General features: G+C 38.5%; 1 protein-coding gene and 1 non-coding gene across 3 annotated transcripts in view; one reads left to right on the forward strand and one right to left on the reverse strand.

Moving 5' to 3' along the window:
- The window catches only part of Zfc3h1 (zinc finger C3H1-type containing), a 56,518-nt gene extending 30,272 nt beyond the window's left edge, over positions 1–26,246 (forward strand). Inside the window, exons 13-35 of one of the 2 annotated variants that reach the window (XM_036169677.1) lie at positions 3,565–3,739; positions 4,188–4,319; positions 4,695–5,237; positions 5,330–5,439; positions 6,738–6,869; positions 6,970–7,091; positions 8,361–8,462; positions 8,821–8,940; positions 10,025–10,208; positions 11,859–12,045; positions 13,179–13,367; positions 14,340–14,577; positions 15,899–16,004; positions 16,083–16,281; positions 17,112–17,206; positions 21,256–21,366; positions 21,625–21,729; positions 21,847–22,012; positions 22,833–22,933; positions 24,085–24,186; positions 24,798–24,837; positions 25,093–25,155; positions 25,286–26,246. In XM_036169677.1, coding sequence (XP_036025570.1) covers positions 3,565–3,739; positions 4,188–4,319; positions 4,695–5,237; positions 5,330–5,439; positions 6,738–6,869; positions 6,970–7,091; positions 8,361–8,462; positions 8,821–8,940; positions 10,025–10,208; positions 11,859–12,045; positions 13,179–13,367; positions 14,340–14,577; positions 15,899–16,004; positions 16,083–16,281; positions 17,112–17,206; positions 21,256–21,366; positions 21,625–21,729; positions 21,847–22,012; positions 22,833–22,933; positions 24,085–24,186; positions 24,798–24,837; positions 25,093–25,155; positions 25,286–25,423 — 3,460 coding nt within the window. In that variant the 3' untranslated portion in view covers positions 25,424–26,246. Of the gene's footprint in view, positions 1–3,564; positions 3,740–4,187; positions 4,320–4,694; positions 5,238–5,329; positions 5,440–6,737; positions 6,870–6,969; positions 7,092–8,360; positions 8,463–8,820; positions 8,941–10,024; positions 10,209–11,858; positions 12,046–13,178; positions 13,368–14,339; positions 14,578–15,898; positions 16,005–16,082; positions 16,282–17,111; positions 17,207–21,255; positions 21,367–21,624; positions 21,730–21,846; positions 22,013–22,832; positions 22,934–24,084; positions 24,187–24,797; positions 24,838–25,092 lie in introns of both variants that reach the window. The other variant, XM_036169676.1, reaches the window with a different exon arrangement.
- Positions 12,969–13,041, reverse strand: Trnaa-agc. The gene has a single exon. It is a non-coding gene; the product is annotated as a tRNA-Ala (tRNA).
- Positions 26,247–26,690: the final 444 nt, after the last annotated feature.

Consider the following 26,690-nt stretch of genomic DNA (forward strand, 5'->3'; position numbering starts at 1 on the left):
CACTCAGTGTCTGATTAAATATGTCATGTATCTGAATGTGCCTAGATTGGAGGGTCTTTGTCTATATTTATATCTGCATATGTCGTTATTGACTACTCTAGGAACACACACACACACACACACACACACACACACACACACGTGTGCGCACACACACACACACACGTGTGCGCGCACACACAAACAGGGGCAGACAGGTTACACTCCCTCCCCACTAGCCTCTTAAAAACCCCATACAGGGATGTGTTGGGTACCTGGACAGGAGCGTGGATGTGTGAGGGGAGGTGTGCTGGGCAACCCCTGGCTCATGAATTCTTATACATGGTAGAACTATAGCAGTTACTCCTGTTGACTAACACATTTATGTATGGTAATTAACATTTCAGTTAGAGATACCAAGACCTTAAAGGAAGGTTGATAGATTGAAACCTAACTAAAATTACTTCTGAATTTCCTCATTTTAGGATCTCTTAGAATATCTTCACTGGAAACATGTTTTTATTTTTTCGGGAAAAAAAAAAACCACATTCATATAACTTATATTGTGATGTATGTATGTGCGTATTTATATTTATTTTTGAGGTGTATGTAGCTTTTGCTAGCCTGGAATTTGGTGTATAGATAAGACTCACCTCAAATTTCAGGCAGTCAAGTGTGAGATTTCTCTAAATTTTTTATGTACACACTTAGTGCTATGAATATTCCTCTTAGCACTGCTTTCATAGTGTCCCATAAATTTGGTTATGTTGTGCTTCATTTTCATTGAATTCTAGGAAGTCTTCAATTTCTTTATTTCTTCCTTGACCCAGTGGTGATTCAGTTGAGTGTTGTTCAATTTCCATGAGTTTGTAGGCTTTCTGTAATTTGTGTTGTTTTTAAATTCTAACTTTAACCCATGGTGATCTGATAAGATACAGGGGGTTATTCCAGTTTTCTTGTATGTTTTGAGATTTGCTTTGTGACTGAGTGTGTGTGGTCAGTTTTAAAGAAGGTTCCATGAGGTGCTGAGAAGAAGGTATATGCTCATGTGTTTGGGTGACATGTACTGTAGATGTCTGTTCAGTCCATTTGAGTCATAACACCTGTGAGTCCCCTTATCTCTCTGTTAAGTTTCTGTCTGCAGACCCTTCTCTGAGGTGGTTGGTGTCTGTCTTTGAAGTTGAGGTGTGTTTCTTCTGCGCAGCAGCAGGATGGTTCCTGGTCTGTATCCACTCTGTCAGCCTTGTGTGCGTCTTTTTACAGGCAGGTTGAGTCCTTTGATATGAAGAGTATTGATGACCAGTGACTGTTAGTTCCTGTTATTTTTTTGTTTTGCTGCTGGTGGTAGTAGTATGTGTGTGTTTCCCTTTTTTGGGATTTCCAGGTGTGCAGTTATCTATTGCCTGTGTTTTTGTGGGTGCAGCTAACTTCCTTGGGTTGAGTTTTCTTTCTAGTACTTTCTGTAGGGTTGGATTTGTGGATAGGTATTGTTTAAATCTGGTTTTATCATGGGATCTTATTTTCTCCCATCTGTGGTGATTCAAAGTTTTGCTGGGTGTAGTAGTCTGGACTGGCATCTGTGGTCTCAACATCTAGGACCTTCTGGCTTTCAGGATCTCCATTGAGAAGTTGGGTGTAATTATGATAGGTCTGCCTTTATGTTACTTGGCCTTTTTCCTTTGCAGCTCTTAATATTCTTTATTCTATATGTTTAGTGGTTTGATTATTATGTGGCAAGGGGCCTTTTTGGGGGGCTCTAGTCTATTTGGTGTTCTGTAAGCTTCTTAGGTCTCATAGGCATGTCCTTCTTTAGATGGGAAAGCTTTCTTCTATGACTTTGTTGAATATATTTTCTGTGCCTTTGAGCTGGAATTCATCTCCTTCTATCCCTATTATTCTTAGGTTTGGTCTTTTCATGGTGCCCCAGATTTCCTGGGTGTTTTATGGTCGAATTTGTTGGATTTGGTGTTTTTCTTTGACCAATGAATGTATTTCCTCTATCATATCTTTAACGCCTAATATTCTCTTTCATCTCTTGTATTCTATTGGTTATGCTTGCATCAGTAGTTCCTGTTTATTTACCCAGATTTTCCACACCAGAACTTCCTCGGTTTGTGTTTTCTTTGTTGCTTCTATTTCAATGTTCAAGTCTTGAACTGTTTCCTTCACCTGTTTGTTTTTTTTCTTGACTTTCTTTAAGGGATTTAAAGAAATTTTTTAAATAAACAATGTATTATTTATTTATTTATTTATTTTGGTTTTTCGAGATGGTTTCTCTGTGTAGCTTTGCATCTTTCCTGGAACTCACTCTTTAGTCTAGGCTGGCCTTGAACTCACAGATCCGCCTAGCTCTGTCTCTCGAGTGCTGGGATTAAAGGTGTGCACCACCACCGCCCGGCCCTATCATCTTCTTAAAGTCATATTTAAGGTCATTTTCTTCTGCTTCTTCTATGTTGAGATGTTCAAGTCTTGCTGATGGAGGACCAGTAGGTTCTGGTGGTGGCATATTGCTCTTTATGTTGTTGAATGTATTCTTACACTGGTGTTTACCCATCTGGGTTTGGGATAATTACAGGTACAGGTGTTGATTCTTGTGATGTCTTTTTTGGATGGGTCTTTTGTTCCATTATTATCTTTTGGCCTGAGTTGCCAAGGATTCTGGTGGTTGGCTGGTTGTCAGGTCGAGTAGGGTTGTCTCAGCTGAGGTTTGTGGGGTTTGGGTGCCTAGATCCAGCATACTGTCCAGTTCTTGTGGCTGGTGTGGCCTGTGCCTATGGGGTCTGCTCTTCCATCTGGTGTGGGTGTCTGTAGGTGGCACTTGAGCTGATGTTGCCTCAGAGGGTTGTTCATGGGGAGGATGCTTGTGTAGGTGGGATTGGGCAGCAGAGTGGGTCTGTTCCTCCACAGGTATAGGTGGAGCTTGTGCTTCTAGAGGCTGCAGATGTTGCGGTGGACGGTTGTCCATGGGGAGGAGGATGAGTTCCGTGGGTTTGGGCGGCAGAGTGGGTCTTGTAGGTTACAGAGTCTAATCAGTAGCAGCAGTGGTGGAATGGCCTGCCTACAGGACCTAGGACTGTGCCCAGTGACTTTAAAGACAAGCTGTTAAGAGTTGGTCTGTAGGCCATTAAGGAAAAGGAAGGAGTAGGTATTCATAGCCTCATTTCTAACATTTCTGACTCCTGGTATTCTTTTTGTGAATCATGAAAGTGAATGTAATTGTGATTTTTTTTTTTTTTTTTTTAAACAAAAGCAACAGGAGCAGTGGAAGGCAGTATGAGGTCTTATGTGCAGAACATGTTATGTTTTCCTTCTGAACAATATATAATTAGATACTAACTATTCTGAGCACAGTATATTCTGAAAGTGTTTATAAGTGTGTTTGGTGTTGGTATTTGTCTTGTGCTAAACTATATTTCATAACATGAAGATACGTCTTCAGTTTATGAGCAGAATATTCTAATTTCCATGTAAGATTAAAAATTCTTTAAATGCATAATTTATATTATTACTTTGAAATTTTTCTGTTTTGACGGTGTCAAACTGCTAGTTTAGAAAACAATAAGAATTTTGTTATTTACCACTTAGGATTCTCTTGATAAAAGATGAATCAGTTTTAAAGAATCTAGTACTGCAAGAAGCCAAGAAGAAAGAGTCTGTTCGAAATGCTGAAGCAAAAATTACAAAACTCACAGAACAACTTCAAGCAGCTGAAAAAATCCTCAGTGTTAACAGGATATTTTTGAAGAAGCTTCAAGAACAAGTAATGCTCTTTTAAAAAAATTAATACTGTAGTCTTTTTTTTTTTACTGCATTTAAAAAATATTGTATTTTTATTCCTATGTATGTATCTGGTGTCTGCCACATGCCACATGTATGTTGATGTTCACCGGAGTCAGATGGTATCCCCTGGAACATCTGCACTTGGGTGCTGGAACTGGGCTCCAGTCCTCTGGACAAGCAGTTAACTGCTGAACCATCTCTTCAGCCCCCAAAACTGCATATTTTATAGGGTGTGTGTGTGTGTGTGTGTGTGTTTCCTCTAAGGCAAAGGAGAAAAAAATTGAACTTACACCATCAACATATGTAACCTGTGGTCTCTTATTGAGAGATACTGTTAGGATATTTTTACTTTGATTTGAATGCCTCTAAAGCTGTTGTGTTTGAGAGGATATTTCCTAGGATTTTCATTGATATGTTTTCTATTTTAGATTCACAGAGTTCAGCAGCGTGTTACCATTAAGAAAGCGTTGACTCTGAAGTATGGAGAAGAGCTTGCTCGGGCAAAGGCAGTAGCCAGTAAAGAGCTAGGCAAACGCAAGCTGGAACAAGATCGCCTTGGGGTAAGTTGCTTGTAGGAATATTTCTGGAAAGTGAGTTTTTTGTTTTTAATGGTACTTCTAAACTAAGAGATGCAAAAAGTAACTCCAACTTTGGTGCAGAATCAGAGAACAGATTATATTAATATTTTCTATAAAATCTAGAGTAAATCTTAATGACACCTACATTTTTGGATGCTTTAAAATCTATTTTGCTTGGCTTTAGTTTTTGTTGGTCACAGGTTAACTAGCAAAAGTATGTTGACTTGTTAAATAATTTGGCCCTCCTTGTCAGTTTGGTTTTGTGATGTTGGTATTATATTCCAGTGATAGAATTATCTTGTAGGGAATTGTATATGATTGCATAAAATGCTATAAAATATTTACTTTTCTCCCCAGCCAAACAAAGTGATGAGATTGGATAATTCTCCAATATCAAGTCCAAGAAAGCATTCAGCAGAATTAATTGCTATGGAGAAAAGACGATTACAAAAGCTAGAATATGAATATGCCTTGAAAATTCAAAAGTTAAAAGAAGCCCGAGCCCTCAAAGCAAAGGAACAACAAAATCTTGTTCCTGTTGTGGAAGAGGAACCTGAGTTTTCTTTACCTCAGCCCTCACTTCATGATCTGACACAAGATAAATTGACCCTGGACACAGAAGAAAATGATGTCGACGATGAAGTTTCTTCAGGTTCCAATAGAGAAAGGAGAAGATCGTTCCTGGATTCTAATGCTTTCACTAAGCCCAACCTTAAGCACACGGACACCCCTAACAAAGAGTGCATAAACAAACTCAGTAAAAGTACTGTAGAAAAGCCAGAACTGTTTCTAGGGTTAAAAATTGGTGAATTACAAAAATTGTATTCCAAAGCTGACAGCTTAAACCAGCTGATTTTAAAAACGACCACAGGCATTACAGAAAAGGTTTTGCGCGGTCAAGTAAGTGGCATTTCCTAGTCTGCAGGAAGTCTAGAGCTTACCTGGTTCCTCACTTGTCATGTAGAGTTACTCTGATTTTGGTTGTTTTGCAGGAGATTTCTGTGGATGTGGATTTTGTTATGGCGCAGAGCAAAACAGCGGAAGTGAAGCCATGCCCCTTTAGGCCTTACCAGAGCCCTCTTCTAGTCTTTAAATCCTACAGGTATACAAGGATACTTAATCGTTTGAGTTTCAGGGCTCCCCTGGCTCCTAATGCTTACGTTGAATATGTGTTCGTAGATAGAAAGAAGCATTTGAATTACAGTCACCTAGAAAACAAACCTTTCATAGAAGGCAAAAATGTGTATTGCTCTTCTCAAATCATGCCAGAAAGTGCAGTGCAGTGTGTTCTTTGGCTTCAAATTCTGTTAAGTATTTTAGGACTAGAGTCCTGTGAAAATTTTAATTTATTCATTTATATATTATTATCAATATATTATTGTTGTTATTTTTATTTTTTGAGACAAGGCTTTTCTGTGTAGCTTTGGAGCCTGTCCTGGAACTTGCTTTATAGACCAGGCTGGCCTCAAACTCACAGAGATCAGTTTGCCTCTACCTCCCAAGTGCTGGGATTAAACGTGTGTGCCACCACTGCCCGGCTAATATATTATTATTTTTTTAAGATAGACTCTCACTGCATAGCTGTGGCTGTATTGGAACTTGCTTTTTAGCCTCAAACTTGAAGTAGTCCTCTTGACTCTGTCTCTCAAGTGCTCTATTATAGGTGTGTGCTGCCACATCAGGACAGCACAGATGTTCAGTTCTGAGTTTCTATTTAGCACTCTACAGTTGCCATTGGCCAGCTTTCGGGAGGTTGACTTGGACATTTTGAGATGGCTAAAGTTGTCCCACAACATTTTCAGAATGCTGGAAATTGTGTACCGCTAAATGGGTGTGGTCTTAGGATAACATTATAAAGCATTTAATAAGTAGTATAGGTTTGTATCCTAGCATTTGTATTGACTGTTAATGTATGCAAGAAATACTAGTAAATAGCATTTCATTGTGTGGTAGGGGAAAAAACTTAGAATATGGCATTATTTTTATTTTCTGTATTATAAATAGTTTAAAGATTTTTGGTGGTGATTGTTATTTATACTGGAAATTGAACTTAGGGACTCATATATGCTAGGCAGGTGTCTACCACTGAATGCTTCCCAGGCTCTTTTTTAGAATGAGATGGAGCCATCCTACATCAGCTTGGCTTTCTGTGAACTCATCCTCTCAGATGCTGAGTCGTGTACCGCTTCACTTAGTTTTCTATGTGATGTCTCTCATGTCCCCTTATAAAAGTAGTTATTCTTGTTATGTATGTTCTGGCTATTTGTAGTTACTTTTGGGTGTTGGTTTGAGTAGGTAAGCAGGTGTAGAAGTTTTAACCAAGAAAAAAAATTTAAGGAAATGTCTAGCTCTTAGAGAAATGTGTATGGACTATAATGTGCCTATTCATTTTCTTTCTAGATTTAGTCCTTATTATCGAACCAAGGAAAAACTTCCCCTAAGTTCAGTATCATACAGTAATATGATTGAGCCAGATCAGTGTTTCTGCCGTTTTGACTTAACAGGAACGTGTAATGATGATGATTGTCAGTGGTGAGTAGTTTTTATTTGTAAGAAATTTCTAGAGAAAAAGTCATGGTTCCTTAATTTAGATAAGTATGTGGTTATCTTTTGTGCTTCTGTTTTATTTTAGGCAGCACGTGCAAGACTATACACTTAGCCGAAAGCAGTTGTTCCAGGACATTCTGTCATATAATCTGTCATTGATTGGATGTTCAGAGACAAGCACTGATGAAGAAGTTGCTTCTGCAACAGGTTTGTAAAGAGTTCTTGTTGAACTTAGGTAATTAAAAAAATCATACACAGTTTATGACATTTTAAACAGCCTGTAATTCATTCAGTACATTCACTTATGACACTTACCTAGATCTGCCCTATCAAATACAATAGTCACTAACTGCATATTGGCCTTTAAACGTAAATCTAAATGAAAGCATAGTTCATCAGTCTTACTGGCTACACCTTAAGTACTTGGTAGCCAAGTGGCAGGTGCTGGACAGCAGTGATTTAAGACATTTCCATTGTTTTGTAAAGTTCTTTAGTCATCTAAATGGTTCAATTTATTAGGAAAAAATAGCAACACTCGTGTAGACAATTTACTGATGACTTTAATGTAGACTTTTACTTTATTTTCCTGTTTCAAAAGCACGGGAGTGTAAATGAATGGACGGATGTTTCCTGTCCAAACTGCTCAGTCCCTAATAAATGACTTGGAGGCTGAATATGATTATAAATGATTGGCAGATAGCTCAGGCTTGTTACTTAGCTAACTCTTAAATTAGCCCATTTCTTTTTATCTATGTATTGCCGCATGGCTCATGGCTTTACCTGCCCTCTAGTGATGTCTTGCTTCCTGGGTGGCTGGCTTGCTGGCTTCTCTCCCGACTCTTCCTTCCTTCCCATCATTCTCAGTTTGGCTTCCCCACCTAACTTTCTGCCAAGCTACTGGCCTGTCAGCATTTTATTAACTAATGAGAGTAATACATATTGAGAGTATAGAAAGGGATTTTTCCACAACACAGGATCACTAAAGGTTAACAACATTGTTTAACCTATAAATCTTTAGTGAAGTAGCAAGTACTTCATTGTAAAATTTGATGTAGAAACCATGGATTACTAACAAACACCTGTGAGCTATTATTATTGAATTTCTCCCTAGATTTTGGTGCCAAATAATGTCTTTCGGGTTAGAGGAATTAACGTGTGCGTGTGTGCGTGCGTGCGTATGTGTGACTGTCCAGAGTGAACTTACTTCATCATTCCTCATTTGGGCCTTGTACTTTCACTTCTCAATGTAGTCCATTTTAGTTCATGAACTGCCAATCTCAGTCCATATTGTGGTGTGGGGGAAGGGTTGGTCATAGTAGTTATAGGCTAGCTGTAGGCCTTGCCCTTTCATAGGCGATAGGTGTTCTGACCAGTACCATATATAGCTTAAGTCTTAAGTTATTCTTTGCTTTGTAATCTTTTAATTAGCACACAATCAAATTTTTATATTGAATATAGTATCACTTTTATTTTCAGAAAAGTATGTTGAAAAACTTTTTGGAGTAAACAAAGACCGAATGTCAACGGACCAGATGGCTGTTCTCCTCGTTAGCAATGTTAATGAGAGTAAAGGTCACAGTAAGTATGCGTGTGTGTGTGTGTGTGTGTGTGTGTGCGCGCGCGTGTGTGTGCATGTGTGTGTGTGCATGTGTGTGTGTGTGCATGTGTGTGTGTGCATGTGTGTGTGCGTGCGTGTGCATGTGTGCGTGTGCGTGTGCATGTGTGTGCGTGTGCATGTGTGTGTGTGTGCATGTGTGTGTGTGCATGTGTGTGTGTGCGCGCATGTGTGTTTATCTCTGTAGAACTGCAGAGCATCTGGCATTCCGTGAATGTTGTCTTTTACTACCATCATCAAATAAACGTAGCTCTTTAAAGTCTTCAGTATGATAAAGAAAATACCTAGTTACACCAGTAACAATCTTCTCCTGTCTGTTAGCACCTCCGTTTACAACTTACAAAGACAAAAGAAAATGGAAGCCAAAGTTTTGTAGAAAACCTGTATCAGAGAATAGCTTCAGTAGTGATGATGAGCAGTCTACAGGACCAATTCAGTATGGTAAGAAGCTACTTCATTTGAGATCTAGAATTAAGTGGTGGTCTCTTTAAAACACTCATATTTCTTCCAGTCTACTAACTTAGTTTATAAAATGTGTTTTCTTAACCTTGTATCATTGGTGTTTTTCACTGTCTTAATGCAATTGCAATATAGGTATTTGTTGTGCAGAATTGATCCTGACATTGCAGGACATTTTCATTCATGCTCCTTGCCCAATCAATGGGAGGAACATTAATAAATATGTCTCATGTATTTGCAAACATGCTGCAGTGGGTGAGCATAGCTTCATTTGAAAACCACTGCCTTGCCAGAGTCTTTTTTTTGAAAGCACATGTTCTTTTTTGCTTTATTTTGGAATCTGTATTTTCTGACATTCAGTAAACTGTGTATGTGTATGTGTATGTGAAACCAGTGAAGAAATTCATGGTTGAGTATACTTGCATTCTTTTTCTTTTTTTCCTTGGGGAGCTGAGGATAGAACCCAGGGCCTTGCGCTTGCTAGGCAAGCACTCTACCACTGAGCTAAATCCCCAACCCCAATATCTTGCATTCTTAATTCTAGTTTGCATAATTTGCGATTAATAATGAGGCCCAGGTTCATTCATGTGCTTATTTGTGATTATATAATCTATGATTCTGTTGTTGAGATGTAGAAGAAATACTTTGTAACTTTTAACTTGGATGTCCCTCCCACATAAACAGGGCAAGGTCTCATGTAGCCAAGGCTGCCCTTGAACTACTGATCTCCCGCCTCCACCTCTGTGGAGTACTGGGTTTATAGGTGTGTGCCATCATGGCTGCATTTTAACATTTAGTTTATTTTTTAAATTATAATTGACAACTATTGATGATATCACTTACCCTTAATTAATGTCTGTATAATTTACCAGCAGACCATACTTCTAGTTTATAAGCTAAGTCTTATTTATTATTTTCCTGATGCTTGAAATAGCACCATTCTTACTTCCAGAAGTGCTGAGGTTTGAATGGTTAGTTTTCTGACAGTTCAGATGTAGAGCTGAAAATCATCTAACCCCTTGAGTTGTTAAAGAAGATACAAAGCTAATGGTATTTGTTCTTGCAGCCTTCCGACCAGAGAACCAAATAAATGTTCCAGCTTTGGATACTGTTGTCACTCCAGATGATGTTAGGTATTTTACCAGTGAAACCGATGACATTGCTAATTTAGAAGCAAGTGTACTCGAAAATCCTTCTCATGTACAACTTTGGCTCAAGCTTGCATACAAGTGCTTGAATCAAAATGAGGGGTAGGTCAGCTTCAAATTGTTATGAAATATTTATGCCTTTCTTTTTTATTTTATTTCAACTATGGTCATTAGGTTTCCTTCTCATTATCAGTGGAGTCTTGTTTTTAGACAGGGTCTCTGACTGAGGCTGGTCTGAAACTTGCTTCCTGGCCCAGGCAGTCCTGCTTCAGCCTCCCAAGCACTGATATTACATGTGTGAGCCAACACACCTGGTTGAGTATTTTAGTTTTTGAAACAAGGTCTTATGTAACCTTGATTGGCTTAGAACTTGCTGTGTAGTAGAGGATGACCTTGAAGTTCTTTTTATTCTCTAAGTACTGAAATTATAGGTAGATTCCATCATTCCTGGCGTTGAATCTTTATTTTGTTTTTTGACAAAGCCAAAAGTATTCTGTTACTGCTCTAAACCTAGTGGAAAAGTTTAAGAATAGAGCATGTTCATGGCTCAGTGGATAATAGGTGGTAAATTATACTGGAGTTTGTCTTTTAATTCTAGCAGATGAATCTCTGTGAGTTTGAGTCAGGCGTAGGCTGCATAGCGAGTTCTAGGCCAGCCAAGGCTACATAATGATAGCCTGTCTTAAAAACCAAAAAGGAAAAAAAGTCTGTTGGCAAAATTATGATGAGAATGGGACAGGTTACATTTTGGGTTAATTTTCAATGGAGATTTAAGTTTATTTGACCACCTTCAAATTCTGATGTAATTAGTGTTTTTTCTGTGCATGATTATGTTCAAGTTATGATAAGTAATTTCATAGTTTCTGTTACAAATTTCATACTCTACTTTTTAATAGTGGAGAGCAAGCCAGGAGGAATAATCTTTACAATGTAATTTTAAAGTATAATGATTTTTTTTAAAAAAGTAGTTTACTGGGAAAGACTTATCTCAAAACTTAGTATAAAACCTATTAAATAAGGCAGTGGCTGCAGAGTGCTGATAAACCACATATACCTGAATATGGTCTTATTTAAGTTGCCTAAGTGTGATATCCATGAGAATCGGGAAAGTTACAGTGCTTTCTTGTCTGACTCATTTATTGAGTAAAGGACAAAAGAACTGTACATTACTCTATGAATAGGATCATGAGAGAATTATCTTATTTAAGAGATAGCAAGCCCTTGAGCTGAAAAGAACTATTATATTAAAAGCTTTGATATTTTGTGCTGGCAGTGGCTGGCCTTGAGAGAGAGTTGTTAACTTTTCCTGTTTTCAAACAGTATAAATCATAAAAGGTATTGCTGAATATGTCCGTAGATCACATTTGAAGTTGATAATCTTAGTGCTTTTATTATACTATGTTTTTATCTGCGATAAATGCTTGCTGAAAATCTACTTAAAAAGAAATTATTTAGTCTATGGGAGATCAGGACCTTTGGGCTTTGACAGATGTGATTTGAAATCCCAATTTATTACTTTTTCTCATTGTGATCCTGGCTCCTATAGGTTCTGATAGAAAGTAGAGTTTTAGTTTGGTTCATTTGATTAGCTCCACTTAGATGTTAACGTTGTAATGTATTTGTTCAGGCTGTTTCTGCACTGCTGCTGATTGACCCTGGTGCCATGTGCCTGCTAGGCACTGGGCTTTAGCCTTAGCTGCTTAGGTGTCGTATAATGGAACACTTTGCCCTTCCCTTTTATTTAATACACAGACTGTGTTCAGAATCTCTGGATTCTGCTTTGAATGTACTGGCTCGAGCGCTGGAAAACAATAAAGACAATCCAGAAATTTGGTGCCATTACCTCAGATTGTTCTCCAAAAGAGGGACCAAGGAGGAGGTGCAGGAGATGTGTGAAACAGCTGTGGAGTATGCCCCTGACTATCAAAGCTTCTGGACTGTAAGTAGAGAAGACAGTGATCATGAGGTTGAGATGGATGCTATGCTTATAATTCCTTGGTATGTTACTGAATAGATTTGAATAGCAAAGGGTATTTATTTATTACTTAATAATATATTTAATAATAAATATATTTATTATTTGTTCTGAAGTTGATACTGTTGATTATCATAAGATTTTCCATGGAAAGAATATTCAAAAGATGTATCTTTTTCCTAAATCTGTTTGATCTTTAATCTGTCATACATTTTTTTTTTTTTTTTAGATTTATTTATGTATATATGCACGTATCCCCGCAGGCCAGAAGAGGGCGCCAGATCTCTTTACAGATGGTTGTGAGCCACCATGTGGTTGCTGGGAATTGAACGTAGGACCTTTTGAAGAGCAAGTAGTGCTCTTAACCTCTGAGCCATCTCTCCAGCCCTATACATTTCTAGTGCAGAGGCTCTTTCTAAAATTTTTTATTTCATGTGCATGGGTGTTTTGCCAGCATGTATGTCTGTGTACCACTTGTGTGTCTGGTACCTTGGGTGCCAGAGTGCATGGGAGCCTCTGGAACTAGATTACAGGCCATTGTGAGCCGCTATGTGGGTGGTGAGAATTGAACTCAGGACTCTTAACTGCTGAGCTATCGCTCTAGCCCACAGATTCTTCAAAATTCTTCAGATTTTAAATAGTCACATACCTAAACAACACAGATTGTGCATGATCATAAACTTAGGCTTTGTATATTTGTCATGGTCTTGATCACTGTATATGGATTCAAAGAAATGAAGTGAATTGCTCTCAGTGATGATCTGAAGAGTAAGTACATCTATCTAATTGCTTTAGTTCATGTGATTTTTGTGTTCTAATCTGTCACAGAAGGGCAGATTGGGATATTAGACTGGAAAGTAAGTTTATACATTCTTTTTTTTTTTTTTTGCTAGAGCTGAGGATCGAACCCAGGGCCTTGTGCTTGCTAGGCAAGTGCTCTACCACTGAGCCATCCCCAGCCCCAGTTTATACATTCTTATAATTACTTTTTCCATTAATTGTACATCTATTGAGACATAGCATATTAATTAAAGACAAAAAAACTCAGATTTTTCCTACAAAGCAAGATTAATTATTTGACCCTCTTTCTCGATCAGTTTCTGCACCTGGAGAGCACCTTTGAAGAGAAGGATTACGTGTGTGAGAGGATGGTGCAGTTTCTGATGGGGGCAGCCAAGCGGGAGCCCTCAGATGCTCTGTCGTTTCAGCTTCTCGAGGCGCTCTTGTTTAGAGTGCAGCTGCACATATTCACCGGGAGATGCCAAAGTGCTCTTGCCATTTTACAGGTGAGCATTTTTATAGTATTTCCTTTCAGTTTGGAGAGCATGCATGTGTGCTGGTCTAAGACAGGAGTAGCCTTGTTGGATTGTAAGGCACAGGCTTTGGATTTGAACTCCTCTTTTGTCACTTACAAGAAAGTTGTGAGGACATTCATTCTACTTTCGTGTGGTCGGCACACTGTCTTTCTTTAGAGCTCTTACAAGGAAACATGTGGGAAGACTGTTTTAGATACTCACCAGCTAAGCCTTCAGATACAATCTCAAAGGGTCAGCCCATAATGAAAATCACCTGGATTGGGGGAGGGGTTGGGGGAGGGCATGCTTTCACTGTTTTCTGTTGTTTGCTTTGTCTTTAACTTACCAGATTTGAAGTGTAAGGAAGCTTAATACTTTTCATCTTATTTCATTAGTACATCACAAATTTCAAGGTAATAAAATCTGTGCTCATCTCAAGATTTGTAATTTAAAAATTTGGTGACTATAAAAATTTTCATTTACAAGCCGGGCATTGGTGGAGCACATCTTTAATCTCAGCACTTGGGAGGCAGAACCAGGCGGATCTCTGTGAGTTCAAGGCCTACCCAGGCTACCAAGTGCCTTCCAGGAAAGGTGCAAAGCTACACAGAGAAACCCTGTCTCGAAAAACCAAAAAAATTTTTTTTTCACTTACAAGCTGGGCAGTGGTGGCACATGCCTTTTAATGGAGCATTCCGGAGGCAGAAGCAGGTCTATCTCTGTGAATTTGAGGATTGCCTGGTCTACAGAGTGAGTTCTAGAATAGCCAGGGCTACACAGAGAAACCTGTCTCAAAAAAATTCCCCAAAAATTAAATAAATAAATTTTCAAAAAGAAATTTTTTTCACTTATGTATTTAAGAATCACTTAAAATATAACAGTTTCATTCTTTAGATTTGAATCTTAATTGTGGATAGAAATGTATTTTTAAAAACACTTTCAAATTATTTTCATTCTCCCTAGAATGCATTAAAGTTGGCTAATGATGCAATAGTAGCTGAGTACCTAAAGACAGATGACCGCTGTTTGGCGTGGCTGGCCTACATACATCTTACTGAATTTAATAGTCTCCCTTCAAAACTTTATGATCCGTCCAATGCTAATCCTTCCAGAATTGTTAACACAGAACCATTTGTAATGCCATGGCAAACAATTCAAGATGTAAAGACTAATCCTGACTTATTATTAGCAGTTTTTGAAGGTAAGTGATATTTATAAATTTTAACATGAACCATTACAAATTACAAAACCAATGTTTAGCACACCAGTTCATTTATTTATTAGGAGTCTTCGTGAAATGGGATAACTTAAGTATAACTGCAGTTTATTATCTAAATATTTTTATTATTACTGAATTACTTGAGATGGTCATTACATCTATGAAAATGAAAAATTACCTTATGATTTATTATATATATGGCAAAGGATATCAGTTAAATGTGTTGTTAATAAATACATGTGCATCTGAATGCATACACACTTACTGATAATATAATTGGGTTAGAAGAGTTGATTGAATTGGAGGACTAGGTTTCTTGTTTATTTGATTTCATTTTGTTCTTCTGGCAATAATCCTTTAAGGGGGAAGCTTAAAGGATAGGCTTTGCTTTTTCATCTAGATAATATTTTCTCCATCAATGAGTTTTATATTATATTCTAAACATATCTGCCATTGAACATATAATAAAGTTTAAAACCTGTTCCTCCCTACAATAAGTATAAAATAAGAATAATCTCTGTGAGATCTATGCATTTAACATAATTAAGGTGTTATAGACTTGACTGCTGAGAGATCCTTTAAGGAGAGAATGGTTGAAATTTTACTGTGTACAGGAAAACAAAACAGAATGAGGTTCCTGGGGTTGAGGTATAAGGAAAGTAACAGGGCCAGTGAGATGGTTCTGGAGAAAGACACGGGCAGCCAAGACTGATGATGGTAGTCTATCCCCAAGAGAGACAGACAGACAGACAGACACACGCATGCACGCAAGCACGCACTCAGGATGAGAGGAGAGATGGCATCCCTGCAGCTAGTCCTCTGACCTCCACAGGAGTGCTGTGGCACATGCTTGTGTTAGGAGGCAGAGTAACATTACCATTCCATAAGAAGGCGGGAGCTCAGCTGAAGGACCGGTGAGGGAAAGGTCTAATGTAGGGAAGATACTGAAGTGGCTGTGAAACAGTATGGGAGACTCCTTTCAAGTCATCAGAAAGAGATGAAAAGATAATTTTGTGGTTCTGTTTTTGGAATGAGTTTTAAGGAATTTAAGATAGTTGTGGACACTAACAAGTAAAAGTATGGCTTATTTTGGGATCTTGTGTGAGACAGTTAGACTCTTAACAGGACGTTCAGGAGTTTGGTGGTACCTGAAGCAGCTCATTGGGGTAAATGTCAAGGTTAAGTGGAGAGGAAAAGGATGATAGAGTAAAGGCTAGGGCTTCCCTTTTTCTTGGTCTCTCAGAGTTGTTAGAATGTAGCGAGTGACTGTATGTTTGGTTCACTTTGTGATGTTCTGTGGCAGATGCGGTGAAAGCTTGCACAGATGAGAACCTTACCAGTGGGGAAAGAATAGAGGTCTGCCTTCCACTGTACACAAACATGATTGCTCTGCAGCAGCTCCTCGAGAGGTAAGGCTCGATTGACAAACACCTCCGATAAAAGTCAGCCTTTGCAGGAGTGTGATCAGCCATCTTTCTTTTCTTAAGGTATGAGTCAGCAGTAGACCTTTGCAAGAGCTTATTGGAGTCATGTCCCACAAACTGCGAGCTGTTGGGGACACTTGCTACTCTGTACTTGAAAACAGATCAGTGTGACAAAGCCCGGATAGTATGGCTGACCGCATTTGAAAACAATCCCCAGAATGCAGAGATTTTTTATCATCTGTGCAAATTTTTCATCTTGCAGGTAAAAATAACTCATGATTCTTAAAATACGATGTTTCTGTGTTTTGTATTCCTTCACCAATGACTTCCTCTGGAAACATGTCCTTCTTGGTCCTTCTGCCTTCTGTAGGGTAAAGTAGATTTTCCTGGTTTTCCCATGGCATTTGCTCCAGGGCTTTGTTTCTGTGAACTCCTCAAAAGCACAAACTGTTACTCATGTTTACACCCAAAGTATCAGTGCCAGTTGCTCAACTGTGAGAGCTGCTTAAGATCTTAGTGGGTGAATTGGAGTCTGCGATAATATTAGATACATTGTTTAATGGCTAGTTGATTTTAATTCAGAGGTGTTTCAAATTCATTTCTGTTCCTCAAGTAATAAAAGCAGCTTAGGGGAAGACTGGTTATTTCAGCTCATAGTTCCAGGTTAGGTCCATTATGTCAGCAGGAGGTGTGTGAAGCAGCTGGTCAGACATTCCAGTCAGGACCAGAGAGGGGAAAGTGCATGTGTGCCTGTTAATGCTCACCTGCTGTCCATACTACAGAGTTAGTTCAGCATCCTCTGCCTTGAGAATGGTACCATCCACAGTGGAATGAGGCTTCCCATAGCAAGTCGCAATCAAGATCACCCCCACAGGTCAACCCATCTGGACAGTCCCCCTGATTTTTAGATTGTGTCAAGTTGACATTTAGAACTAATCACAAGACGTGAGAATGTGTCCTAAACTTGCTCATTTTGTCCCCATCTGCCCAAGAAGTATAATTTCATCATGATTTTTCAAGAAAGGCTTTCAAACAAACATTTTTTTATCAATTATTATAAGCCTGATGCATGTCACTCCTTTTTTTTAATAGAACCAAGGCGATAATCTTCTTCCATTTTTGCGGCAATTTATTGCATCCTTCTTTAAACCTGGGTTTGAGAAGTATAGTAACATGGATTTATTTCGGTAAGTTGTGCAAATTTTGATTTGTTGAGTGAGGGAGAGAGAATGTAGGTCAGTGGAAAGATGTTTTTTTCTTGTTGGCTGATTGCATTTCAGGCTGATTATTTAGCACTTGAATACCTGCTTACAGAACTGTTAGGAGGCTTAGATAAACAGAATAATAAAAATGAGGGCAATATATTAAATGCTCTGTCATACAATGTAAGGCTTACTGTAACTTCTCCATTTAGCTTGTTAATATTTGCTAACTGTGGTACTTAATATGTAGTAACTATGTATCTTGAGATAATCTCATACATTGATTAAAAAAATGTGTCTTACTTGATGATTAACAATGGATCAAAAACAAAACTCTCTTAATTCTATACCTACTTTAGCCTCTGAAATGTTTTGTAAACAGCTTTGGAGGATTTTTTTCCTCATTCATCAGTTTCTCAGTAGCTCTGTATTTACTATCCTTGCTTGGCTGAGAGCTCTGTTCCAACATCAAAAGATACATCAGATCATGAAAGAATGATTTTGTGGAAGTCGTTAAACTTTTCTTTTTTCTTCCTTTTCACTGCTTTGCAAGGGATCAGTACCGTTTTTGTTTTGTTTTGTTTCCTTGAACCAGAAAATATGTCAGGTTTGCAGAACATTTTATTACTCCAATGCATCAATGTAATAGTGAAGAAAAAAAGTCTTCAATCAATATGTAGTGGGTGTGGCTGTGTTCCATAAACCTTTATTTATAAAAATAACTAGAGTTTGCTGATTGTGAGAAAAATAATCAAGAAGAAAATATTTATGATATTCTCTATTACTGCATTAGACTGAGAGAAGAAAACCCTGTGTCTAATATAGCCTTAAGTTTTTTTCTTTTAAGATTTTAAAAGTTATAAAGTGTGTGTGTGTGTGTGTGTGTGTGTGTGTGTGTGTCTGTCTGTCTGTCTGTCTGTCTCTGTCTGTCTGTCTGTCTGTCTAGTGTTTGTGAATGCAGTATTCACGGGTCCAAAATGGGGCATAGGATCCCCCTGGACCTGGAGCATTGTGAGCAGCCTGACATTGGTGCTGAGAACTGAACAGAGCCCTGGGTATTGGGAAATAAACCCAGGACCTTTGGGAACAGCCAGTGACTTTTAAAACCTCTGTCTGGCTGTCTCCCAGTAACTCAGATTTTAAAAAAATTGGTTTATCTCAGATATTTTTTCTTTGTAAATTTGGACCTTTATATTTTGTCAGTTGATTCTCCTAATAATTTTAGCACCTTCTAAAAAAATTCTTCAGCTGTGTGGTAGTGGTGCACACTTTTAATCCCAGCAGTCCACAGGCAGAGAGGCAGGCAGATCTCTGAATTTGAGGCCATCCTGGTCTTTAAAATGATTTATTACAGTTTATTGAACAAAATCTGTGCACAAATACCAAAGAACAAAAGGGGAACCTGGGCTGAATCACAGGCCACCACTGCCACCTGCCACGGTGGCTTTCTCTGCTTGAAAGGGTTACTATCCCTTCTCGTAGTCACCTCCACTCCCACTGTGAAAGTCACCTCTTGGACCAAAATGCTCTTTTCAGTTGGGTGGTGGACAGGTAACAGAACTTCTGTTCTGTTCTAATTAAGAAGGAAAGTTCTAACTGTAACATAGTAAAACTATATACAATATACAAGCTAGTCCATAAGTAATTGGCAACTTCATGGAGATTATTCCACTAGCTGCCTGTTGTAGAATATTATTGTAAGGTGTGCTACTTTTGTTTGTGTTACTTTGCCTGTCTAAAATCCCTGATATTCTAATAAAGAGCTGAACCGTCTATATCAAGGCAGGAGAAAGGATAGGTGGGGCTGGCGGGCAGGGAGAAAAACAGAAGGAGAAATCTGGGGAGGAAAAAGGAAGAATAGAGAACAAGGAGAGGAGGACATGAGGGGACAGCCACACAGTCAGTCCCGCAGTAAGAGTGAAAGTAAGATACACAGAAGTAAGAAAAGGAGAAAGCCCAGAGGCCAAGTTTCAAAGTTTTGCACCTAATATGCCTTTTGTCAAGATTCAGGAGAATTGTAAATGTAATCACCTACACTGGTCTGCAGAGTGAGTCCAGGACAGCCAAGGCTACACAGAGAAACCCTGTCTGGAAAAACAAAAAGCAACAATGAAAAAAAATTCTTTGCTATATCCACGTTAATATTTTAAATAGTTACAAGCAAAACAGTTTTAAATGTAAATTAACAAAAGAAAAATGTAAGGAATTCAGAAGTTCTCCTCCTCCACACCTTTTTTTTCCCTTTAAAATTGAATTGATTTCCAATTTTGGCAAAGGACTAATTCAAGGCCAAACAAAACCCTTTGCAGACTTGTGTTCTGGTTTTCCCTTGGGCATGGCGGTAATTGGTTTAGATTAGAAGGGGATGCTGCCAGATTTTGCCTTGGTAACTAATCAAAGGTCTTTAGATCTTGAGGCTAGCTTAATTGAGCAGAATAAAAAACAGTGGCAATAAAAATTTGGAGCTAGATTGCCTCAGTCATCTCATTGTTTTTTACTGAGACATCTTGCTTTATTAAATTCTTCTGTGAAATAATCATATATCTCCAAGAATTAGGAAAAGACACCTGTACTTTTAAAAGTGCTTGTCTAAACAAGGATTAATTTAAGAGGCCTTCTAGCCAGGCATGGTGGCACACACTTGTGATCCAAGCACTTGAGAGACTGAAGTAGAAGGGTGTGAGTTTAAGACCAGCCTGGGCTACATAGTGAGAAAAGTCATTTGAATCACATAAAAGGAGAATGCCAATAAATGAGGTAATTTTTGGCATTGCTATATTTATGTATACACACCCGATGTTTATATATAATTTTAAGCTTACATTATAATCAGTTAATTAGTAGGAATCAATGTTCATAATATATTCAAGATATAATTCTACCCCCCTCTGTTTGTTTGAGACAGGATTTCTCTGTAAGTATCCCTGCCTGTCCTGGACCGCTCTCTGTAGACCAGGCTGGGCTCAAACTCACAGATCCACCTGCCTCTGCCTCCTGAGTGCTGGTATTAAAGGCATGCACCACCATCCAGCTTCAAAGAAATAATTTTATGGACAGAAATTATAAAGGAAACTATGTGACACTGTAATATTTACCTGGAAGTAATTTGATCAACTTCTTCTTTGTGACATTTAGTATAAAGATGACAAGCAGTATGTACTATTTTATTTGTTTCAAATAAATTTAGAGTTAACTTGGTGTTTTCATTCACTTTGAGGAAGTTACCATAGAGATTATACAGTTTTATGTATTTTAGATTTGAAGTCAATGGAGGATTCTAAAATCCTTAGAAATCCAGTGGCTAACTCCTCGGGGTAATAGAGCTGTGACAGTGTGGGATGGTGGCCCGACTTGCTGCCTTCCCACAAGCTGGGCTAGCCCTTTAAGACTTTCCTCCTTGCAGTCCTTCTAAAGTCTAATGTAGACGATTATAATAGATTGCCAGAGGAGTCCGGGACTCTGGGATTACACAGCAAGAGATTGCCATTCATCAGAAGGGAGGCTGAAGTAGGAAAGTCAGACATCTTGTTCCAGTTTCCGAGAACCTGTACTATTCTGTCTGTTTCTGACAAGGGGCAGTGTAATCTAGAGCATTTCTCTGCTTTGTTGATGATGGCTCTCTTCCTGATAGTAGGTAATATTTTATTTGTGTGTGTGTGTGTGTGTGTGTGTGTGTGTGTGTGTGTGTGTGTGTAAGATTTAGATAGTGGGTTTTTAAGCACTTTTCCCCCTATAAGAATGTACAAATTTTGTGGAAATTTCAGAGACTTGGTAATCTTATTTGGTCTTTAGTTTTGATTAGGTTCAATTAGATGATTTGTTTAATTTGGGGGATAGAATTACAAATTTATTTGGGGGGAGTTCATATTGATATAAAAGTAAAATTTTGAGTAAGTATGATTTTAGAAAAGTTCATTATTTTAAAATGTAGAAATATTTCAATTAAGTTGAAATTCAAGATTATTCATGTTTGTATTGTAATCCATGTGTGCCTAGGCATAATTTCATACAATGTAGGGATTTTCTTCTTGCAGATACCTCTTAAATATCCCAGGACCACTTGACATTCCAGCCTGTTTATGTAAAGGGAATTTTGATGATGACGTATTTAACAACCAAGTCCCTTATCTGTGGCTGATTTACTGGTGAGACATTACCCACCGTGAAGAGGAATGTTACATGTTAAGCCTATCTTGTATTTATAGCTGATGTTTATTACTGAATTATGGAGTATTAAAAGTGTCACTGAAACAAATTTAAAGAGATGCTAAGGCTGGTTGCTTACGCAGACACAAGCAAGTAGACTTTACTGTAATAATATCTGTGATGTTTAAAGTGTCCATTGTCATTCCCTTACCTAACAAAATCAAACTAAACATACACGTTCTTCATTTCTTAAATAGTCTTTGTCATCCTCTTCAATCAAGTGTTAAAGAGACAGTAGAAGCCTATGAGGCAGCATTGGGGGTGGCCATGAGGCCTGATATAGTGCAGAAGATCTGGATGGAGTAAGTGTCTTCCTTTATGAATGGGATTTTCAGAATGGTCTCATGGTGGGAAAGGGTGGTGAGCTCTGGGTGAGCCCGTGGCTTACATTCTGACGTACAGTGTTTTTCTCTTGGCAGTTATCTTCTCTTTGCCAATAATAGAGCTGCTGGATCCAGAAACAAAGTCCAAGAGTTCAAATTCTTTACTGATTTAGTGAATAGATGTTTGGTTACTGTCCCTGCCCGATACCCCATCCCTTTTAGCAGTGCTGATTACTGGTCCAACTATGAATTTCATAATCGGGTAAGAATTTGTATTTTTTCTGTAGATCTTTGTACATAACAAAGAAAGCTGAACACTGACAGCAAAGCAAAACTACTGTTTTACATGAGAGCATTTCCTAGGACCACTTTCCTAACATTCCTGGTCATTCCTGTCCTCAGCTCTTTATGCTTCCAAGTCTAGGAACAGGGGCCCTGTCAGGCCCTGTAGGAGTCAGCAAATGCAGCTACTAGGTAACAAAGCTGCAAACTGAGGTGCTGTTTACATGTATAATAGCAAGACCTGATTAACAGTGCACCAACAATGGAATATTATAGGAAAGTGCTTCATTCTCTTTCAGTCTCATTTCAATGTAATGTAGCCAGAGCTCCTACTTCTGAAGTTCAGAGTGGATTTAGACCCACCCCCCCCCACCCCCCCCCCCCCACCCACCCCACCCCTAGGATGGCTCTGTGCTAATCAGGATAACCAGGCACTGCATAGCGCTTCTGTGCCGGTCTTCATCCCAGGAACTAGAAGCACTCTGTGGACATTAACTCACGGTTTCTCACAGGGAGTCCATGAGCAAGATGTGGCAAGTACACTTAGCCCTCTTGACTTGCCCAGCAGTGCAGCAAGTAAAGGTACACTGAGGACTGAACAGTCAGACTCCTGGCTCCTGTCAGTGCTTTGCCCTTGGCTCTCAGACAGTCTCTAATTTATATTTAAAGTTAACGCTAATTAGTGACACGTTAGACTTCGTTCCTTTGTATCTGGAAGACTTCTTCTTTTCCCTAAAATGCACATAGTAACTGGGCTCTGCCTGGGGTTGTACACTCATTTCCCCCGTCAACCTTTGCAGGTTATTGTCTTTTATCTGAGCTGTGTTCCAAAGACTCAGCACTCCAAAACCTTGGAACGGTTTTGCTCCATCATGCCAACTAATTCTCCACTTGCACTGAGGTAAGGAAAATTTTGGTTTTCAGCTCGGTAGTGTAGGCCCTTCATATGAAATTATTCTTGAAAACTTGATCTGCCCTTTCCTCATGGATATATATACTACTTTATCTCAGAATTGTCAAATCATATTTAGTTATTTATACAAAAGCCAATGTGAAAATCTGTTCATTTCAGAGAACTATAGATTGATTATAAATATACTCTTTGTTATTAGCACATATATGTATTCTAAGCAGTAAATCTGTGTTATATGATAAAGGAATATGAAGAGATTTCATGGCAATTTTCAAATATTTAGCACATAATGGAATCTTATAGATTGGTGACATCAAGTCAAGATTCCTGAACTTAAGCCATCAAACCCTATTAAGCACTGACCTGGGGTTTCCTGCATTCAGTCAGAGTAAGAGAATTTGTGAGCCCTCCCATGTGGTTTATGTGCTCTGTCAGGGTAAACAGTGGAGTACTTTACCCTGTCCGTGCTTGGCCGTCCATGCGTGCAGTCATCTGCACTGTATTGGTTACGTCTTACCATCAAGCTGCTTTTATAGTTTACAAGATACCTGAAGTGTTTATTGTTTTAAAGTATATTCTCCATGCTATGATGCATGTGATATATATATATATATATATAAAATATAACTGAAAAATAATCCACAGGCTTAAGTTTAAGAGAAAATTAGCTGCATTGTTCATGGCTAATAATTAAATTTCATGCCAACCATGTTAATCTTCAGAAACTAATGGTGGAAATTTGAATAAAGAAAATTATCTTTGATGAGCATGTGAAGTAGAAAATATGATGGTATCTAGTTTCTGTTATGATAAACATTTTAGAACATGGGTGGTTTAAATTATGGGGAAACCACACTCCTTTTGGTACATTCTTCTTGTGGTTATCCCTGTTACCTCCCCCCACCATGAGAATAAGAGCTTCTGTTTTAGTCCCAGAAATATTCAATATGCTCTATGCTCTATGAAGAAAAAGTATTTTTAGAAATGGCATTAGTGTATTGAGTTGAGGGATATGTGAATGTCCCTGCTAGCATTTAACCTGCCAACCTTTGTACCTTGTCATACATTCTGTTACAGAGCGCATTTGGGATGCCCTATACTTTGAATGCTTTGTTCATTTCCTTGAATGTGCTTTTCAGGCTGCTTCAGCACGAATGGGAAGAAAGCAATGTTCAGATTCTGAAACTCCAAGCCAAGATGTTTACATATAATATCCCAACATGCCTGGCCACCTGGAAAATGTAATGCAGCAATCATGTTCATGTTTCTGTAGCTATGCTTTTATTTGTAAGGTTGCTCCAGACAGGTAAATCTGAAACAGCCTCTCCTCCCCTCTCCTAGGCAGATCTAATACAGAGTTGTTTGGGGTACTTGCTGTAGTTATATACCTAGAGTGAGTAAAATGCTTGTTCATAGCTGCTTCTACGATCTTAAAAAAAGTAATAGTAATAATATCATTTTAATGAGTGAGAACAATATTGTTATCAAACACTTTAGGACTATTTTTCAATTGTAAGGTTTTCCTTGTTATAGGCTGGTTTCTTTCTTATTTTAAAGATGTTAGTACCAGGTCTTTTTAAAACTAGTTTTCAGTTGTGTTTCTTTTCCCTCTCCTTCCCATGAATCTTACTCATGTTCAAAAACACTGGTCTGTTTATTCTTGTAAAGTTGATAAAAATTGTTGAATTTTTCTTTTCACTATAGGTTACTCTCCTTGGAAGTTTAGCCTGTTACTTTCAGGAAGTTTTGTACTAGGATTCCCACAATCAGTGTTCTGCCAGTGGTGGTGTTTCATTTTGTTTGAAGATATATACACATTGTCCCCCTTTTCTATATTCCTTTTCTCCCTTAGAGCCATTGCTGCTGAGATTGTTCTAAAGGGACAAAGAGAGGTAAGCCATCCGTTACTGAATTGTCAGACGGGCCACTTTTCCCTCTGAGCTGTCCTGCCCTTTGTTGGCCTCTCACTTTAAAAGGACTAAAGATAGAAGTCAACATTAGAACTCTGCTTGGAACCTCTAAAGCCCAAGACAAGTCGTTTCGACTTGAATGCTAGTGTACTGTAAAGCTCCGCCTTGACTTGGACAGGATTGGGAAGCTGTTGTCCATCGTGTGTTCTGATGACAGTGTGTCTGTCTATCTTATAGGTCCACCGTTTATATCAGAGAGCCTTACAGAAGTTACCTCTTTGTGCATCACTATGGAAAGATGTAATGCTTTTTATCTTTTATTTTATCTTGACGTTTTCCTATAAATTTTCTGCATGTGCCATATCCATTGATGTGGTAAATGCTCAAAGTCTAGCTGTCTCTTACTTCTATGCTTCCCTGTCTTTTACAGCAACTCTTGTTTGAAGCATCAGAAGGAGGTAAAACTGATAACCTGAGAAAACTAGTTTCCAAGTGCCAAGAGATTGGAGTCAGCCTAAATGAGCTCTTAAATTTAAACAGTAACAAAACAGAAAGCAAGAATCACTGAACACTGGGTGCAGTCAGTTCTAAGCCCTTATAATAATTGCCAAAATTATTTGAATGATTCTTCAAGATTAGGCTGATCCCTGGCTAAGGTCTGTGTAAGGCAGACAAGCATTATTGATCATATCAAGTTCCCTACAATATCCTGTCCTTAAAACCGGAAGCAATGAACATGAATGACACTCTGGAATGGATAAATGAACTTCCTGTCGGGCCTGCTTCTGGGCCCTGCCAGACTCTCTAACATCATGTACGTAAGTATAGCTCCTCAAAGCGACTGACGTTTCTTTTCATTTGACTTTGGTTTTGGTTTTGTTTTTTTCCTTTCCCTACCTTTATGTTGTGCTATTCCTGATCCACTTGACACTCTCTGATGCCTGAGAGATTCTTGTTTGGGATTTAGTTCCAGGGCCGTGTTTACAGTAAAGAAGCAGGCAGCCCCTTTTAGTTCCTCCTCTTTAAACCTCTGAGATTCTTCCTTTCAGGGTTGCACACGTAAGCAGTCCATCTTAAGGAAAGTGTAACTGCCATGGCCACAAGTCTGCTAGTTGCACTTGAATGTTCTAGCAGGGTTGTTTATTGCCCTTCCTACGTTCTGGACTCCTTGCTGAGACTGTTTAACTTGAAGATTTAAAGAAACTATTGCAAATGCCAGTGCATCAGAACCTAAGAGTGGTCAAATATTATGTGCAATTTTTTTTGTAAAGAAATTTTAATTTATAATAAAGTTTAACAGTTTAAAGAAGTTAATATTTGAACTGCTTTGTATTGAAATACTACTTTGTAGTATTAAATTGTTGAGATACAAAATATTTTTAATATAAGTTAACTTTTTACAAATGTTGCTGTCTTTATTCTCTGCTCACTCTGGTGGGGAAGGTTGAAGTGGAGACAGGGATGCTTCCCATGAGACCACTGCTGTCTTCTGCAACTCTTCCATTCCCAACAACAACAAGACGAAACAAGACAGTGACCTCTTAATTCCACGAAGATAGGTGATCTGTTTTGAGAGCAGTGAGCAGACAGGCTTGCACTTCCGTTAAGCACCGTGTTCTCAAAAACATAGTTAATGTCGTTCAGTTGTAGTTTGAGTTAGCTACCTAGAAACATGCTGGCTTCTGTTAGTTAAATGTGCCATTGTAAAGAGAATCTGCTTTTTGTTTGCTTGACTGAGTTGTGTGCCTTGCTAGAATAGTTATTACCAGCACAGTGCTTTAAATGTAGCCTCAGAGCCAGCTGTGTGCAGCCTAATTGTGGGGGACAGAGCAGCA

The sequence above is a fragment of the Onychomys torridus genome, chromosome 20, assembly GCF_903995425.1.
Source record: "Onychomys torridus chromosome 20, mOncTor1.1, whole genome shotgun sequence".
Classification (NCBI taxonomy): Eukaryota; Metazoa; Chordata; class Mammalia; order Rodentia; family Cricetidae; genus Onychomys; species Onychomys torridus.